Source organism: Magnolia sinica, chromosome 2 (assembly GCF_029962835.1).
Source record: "Magnolia sinica isolate HGM2019 chromosome 2, MsV1, whole genome shotgun sequence".
Classification (NCBI taxonomy): domain Eukaryota; kingdom Viridiplantae; phylum Streptophyta; class Magnoliopsida; order Magnoliales; family Magnoliaceae; genus Magnolia; species Magnolia sinica.
The window spans coordinates 20,409,284-20,414,042 of NC_080574.1; the positions used below are offsets into that span (position 1 = coordinate 20,409,284).

At 41.5% G+C, this 4,759-nt stretch overlaps 1 protein-coding gene across 1 annotated transcript; it reads left to right on the top strand.

The window, feature by feature from the left end:
* The first annotated feature begins 274 nt into the window (after positions 1-274).
* On the top strand, positions 275-2,733 carry LOC131236565 (gibberellin 20 oxidase 1-D-like). Its single transcript, XM_058233833.1, has 3 exons — positions 275-1,125; positions 1,363-1,684; positions 2,258-2,733. Exons 1-3 carry the CDS (start codon positions 584-586, stop codon positions 2,519-2,521), a joined length of 1,128 nt encoding a protein of 375 aa, XP_058089816.1. The 5' UTR covers positions 275-583; the 3' UTR covers positions 2,522-2,733.
* The last annotated feature ends 2,026 nt before the right edge of the window (positions 2,734-4,759 follow it).

Consider the following 4,759-nt stretch of genomic DNA (forward strand, 5'->3'; position numbering starts at 1 on the left):
TTCCCTCCACCCCTTTTTTACTCTCCCCCTATCTACATTCCAAAGGTCCAAATGCGTATATTCTATTTATATCTTGTGTCTATGCTCCGATCCACGTTTTTTTTTACCATTTGTGGTGACTCGCACATTACCCACGTTGCAAACATATATGCAAATCCCAATCCCGACCGTCTAAATTATGGGTCCAATTGTGGATGGGGTATCTTTCAAAAATCGTACTCATCAGACGATCACAACCATCCAATTATCGCCAGTGAAATGTACGTTCGAGGAAAAAAAAGAGTCCAACAGCCTACTGAATTCAACAGCCCATGTCAGATGTTGAAGATGGTCTAATCAATATGATATTTAGGGATATTTTTCCATCCACAAAAAAAGGTTGGACTGAATTTCCACTGTTGGGATTGACTTACATGTATGCAACGTGTGAAATGGATGAGTCACCACCATCTAAAAGATGTGGTAGGACAGATTTATAGTAGTCTGTCCCACTGCGTCTTTTGTTGGCTTGTTAGTCCTTTGGATTTTGATTTCTACAAATACCTCATCTTACTCCTCAGCTTTTTGAAATGTGTCTCACCCCATGGACTCGAGTGCCACCACCCTCCTCTCTTCTCCTCCCTTAGAACTTCAAAACCACAATGACCACACTTCCATGGTTTTCGACCCTTCTTTCATTGAAAAGCAGCCCAACATACCTGGAGAGTTCATCTGGCCACAGGGAGATCGTGTCCACACATTAGAAGAACTTAATGAACCAGTGGTAGACCTCCAAGATTTCCTCAGAGGCGACAAGGCCGCGACATCTCGTGCCATAAGCCTTGTTAGCGAAGCATGCCAACGGCATGGATTCTTCCAAGTCACCAATCACGGTGTGGATGCATCACTCATTCGGGAGGCACGTGACCACATAGGTTCCTTCTTCAAGCTGCCACTTACCCACAAACTCCGAGCCCGGAGAAAGCCCGGTAGCATGTGGGGGTATGCAGGCGCGCACGCGGATCGGTTCACATCCAAACTGCCTTGGAAAGAAACTCTCTCTTTTGGGTATCATGAAAACGGGCCTCATGACATCGTGGCTGACTACTTCACGTCTGTATTGGGAGAAGAATCTGAGCAAACAGGGTAAGTTTCACACTTGAATTGTATTACACTAACTTGCATTGATTCAAAAATCTAATGAAGGATATCTATTGGGTCCTTACTCTTGCTCGGGGGGTACCCGGTCAAGGGTTCGAGTACCCATAGGTGGTGAAATTCCACTAGCGTGAGTGTGTGGGGTGTGTGTGCGCTTGTATTTAAAATAAAAAAAAATAAAAATAAATGAAGGATATCTAACATAACTAGGACTTGTTTATGTAGGTTGATTTACCAAAGATACTGTGAAGCAATGAAGGAACTTTCCCTAGTGATTATGGAACTACTTGCTATAAGCTTGGGAGTGGATCGCTTGCACTTCAAGAGATTCTTTCAAGATAGTAGCTCCATCATGAGATGCAATTACTACCCTCCTTGCCAGGAGCCATCGCTCACGCTTGGAACTGGGCCCCACTGCGATCCAACTTCGCTTACCATTCTTCATCAGGATGAAGTGGGGGGCCTACAAGTATTCTCCAATAATAAATGGCACTCCATTCGACCGAGGCCGGAAGCTCTAGTCATCAACATCGGTGACACATTCATGGTAAATTCATCTTCTTCTTCTTTAGCAACAAGATTAGCTACTGAAATGACTAATACTCTATTTAAGCTACTGAAATTACTAATACGCTATTTGGGTAGTTGATTATCAATGAGACATGACATTATCATCGTTAGACGACATGATCTAGTGTTTCGGTGCACTTTATTACTGTGATTAAGAGACAATATTCATATAATTGCTAATGAGGGTTTTAATCCATGTATGAAAAGATACATTAGGAAGGGAAGGATGAAAGTGAGCCAGCATTCTCACTAGGCCCCTGTCTAACAGTCAAAGACAAATTACTGTAATCATGTCTGCCGAAGCACAAATCTGCAAATTGGGTAATTAAGTATCATGGAGATGAGATGATTTGATGGAGAGACGGTGCAATCAAATGTTGGGGTGTGCTTAACTAGCTGCAATTTAAGAGAGGATAATCATATTGGTAATGTGGGTTTTGATCAAAGTAGAAAAAGACACAAGGAAATGAAGGATACATGTATGGTAGTGGTTTGAGTGGGCCATCTTCTATCATTTATATATTAATGGTATGTTGTTTGGTTGTTGTAGGCGTTGTCAAATGGGACCTACAAGAGCTGCCTGCATAGGGCAGTGGTGAACAGACACAAGGAGAGGATATCCCTAGCTTTCTTCCTGTGCCCAAAAGAAGACAAGGTGGTGAGCCCACCACAGGATCTTGTGGGCAGAGATGGTCCAAGGAAGTACCCGGATTTCACATGGTCCGCTTTGCTAGAGTTCACACAAAAGCACTACAGAGCGGACATAAGAACACTTCAAAGCTTCACCAAATGGCTTCTCTCCCCAACAACCTAACGAGCTCTTTTGGACGGTTGTGATCATTGGTCCCTAGTCTTGTATTATTTTTCTGTGTATAATAGGCTCAAGTTGTGTGAATTTGGTGGATTTGAGTCACGAGGGTGCACTTGCCATGCCATTTTTCACTCTTTTAATTTTTATCATGGTAAGATCTTTTAATCCAATGTAATACGCAATCATTTGCTATGCTCAGCCACTATTTACACCCATCCTTTTCTTCTTTTTATTTTTTTCTTTTATCTTCTGAGAATTGACTGGTATTCTTTTGCACCATTCCAATTCCATAAACAAACAAGGTGGGGTCAGTAGATCAGTTGGAGTATGTGAAGATATCAGTTCCCTTTCAATGTGGTGTACAACAAGCGCATGTGTGCGCATGTCCCACGTGTATACAGGCCATATCAGGTTTGACACTGTTATATTAGTGAGGAAAATTATATTCTTGTTAATAAGAATAAACGATAAAGAAACATAAGAATTAGGAGTAGGATTGGATAGTGCATATGATAGATCAATATAAAAAATGAGGCCCATACTTTTGTGTGTTTTAAAATTGTATTCGGCTAGAACAATTTCTAACAATGGTTTGTTATCCAATCAAATTCTACCATGACGTGTTTATGCTGGTGGAGACAATGCTCAATCCAAGTGGTAAGAAATCTAGCAGTACTTGAATATTGACCGACTGATAACTTGATAGCTTCCTTCCACTGTACCTTAACATCTAGCAAAAGAAAACACCCTGATACATAGCTCAAGTGGTAGACTGATTTCAACGCTGAGGTCTTGGTATCGATTTCTTAGTAGGAGTGGCTAATGGTCGAGTATGTACTGACAGTGGGTGTGTACTAACAAGCTAACCAAAAAAAAAAAAAAAAAACAACCATCAAGCAAAAGAAAGCAGATTGTAGGGTGATCCAGACAACTAGTAGCTATTGTAGGAGATGATTAGGCCAAGTGCTACTGTAGGAGATGGGTCCTGGACCTAATAACTTTCAAACATATTTTCCATGGGCCCCATTTGTCACAACCACAGATAGCCAATAAAATCCCACAATATCGCCCTAGGGTGTCGGCACGTGGAGGTATTTACTTGAGCAGAGTGCTTGGTGTATGATATGGGCATTCAAAGCATGCTGGGAAGTTGTTATGTTGAGTCGGGTCATATGTAACATGGGCCATTCAAAGCATGTTGGGAAGTAGTTATGTTGAGTCGGGATCATATGTAATAGTAGCATGTGACCAAATCAAATCCTGTGTCATTCTAACACCACCAAACAAAATGGTGTTGGGGCCACCACACCCAATCTGCATCCTGAGTAAATGTGTAGGTTATTTGAACTGTGCATGATGTGGGTCCTACAAAAGAAATTAAGCGGTGAAAAAAATCTGGTTAGTCCACTCATCAACCGGACGCACATGTAGGTTTGGATGGTACCACTACAGTTGTAAAGCTGTTTTAAACTGTCCATAGCTTTTATACGGTGGTGACCCGTCTAATGTGTGGACAAGCCCGACCGTTGTGCCAGATCATATGAACAGATGGGTCCATCTTCATCACAGCTCGGATGTCCACAAATGTTCCAGGTTGGCACGAGAACTTGTTGTAATGGCGTACTGAACATTTGTAATTGGGGGCAGTGCGAGCGATCATCGACACTCATGCACACACCCTCTTTGTACGTAGCACGTATGAACTTCAAATTAAACATTTCTAACCGTGGGGCCCACTATAGATGAACATATCCCAAAAAACAGATCGATGGGATGATCCTGACCCTCAATTAGCAGAAATTTGTTTACTAAATTTCAACGGTTGAAATTTTTGTGATTCCAGTTTGATGTTATTAGAAGTATTATATCAGTTTAATTTCTGAATTACGTTCCATCTATAGTAGGAACCCCTGATTTGAATGATTTGGACTTTCGTACATGAATGACACGTGTACAGTGGCACCGTGTATGTGTGTGGATAGTGATACTCTGCCGCGTACCAAAAAACTCCTCTTGCAGCATACAAATTCATTAAATGAAAATTAAAGAAATAAAATAAAACACGACAGTATTGCACGGCAGAATCCATAGAACAGGACATGATATACTTCAACAATCACCCAACTATGTACTATCATGATAGGTGGGCCGTACTATGTTTTGAGTTTGCCACTGCTAATTGGACGGTGATGAGCCGCCATCGTAGAAGTTGGCATATATTATATGTCAATCCAGACCATT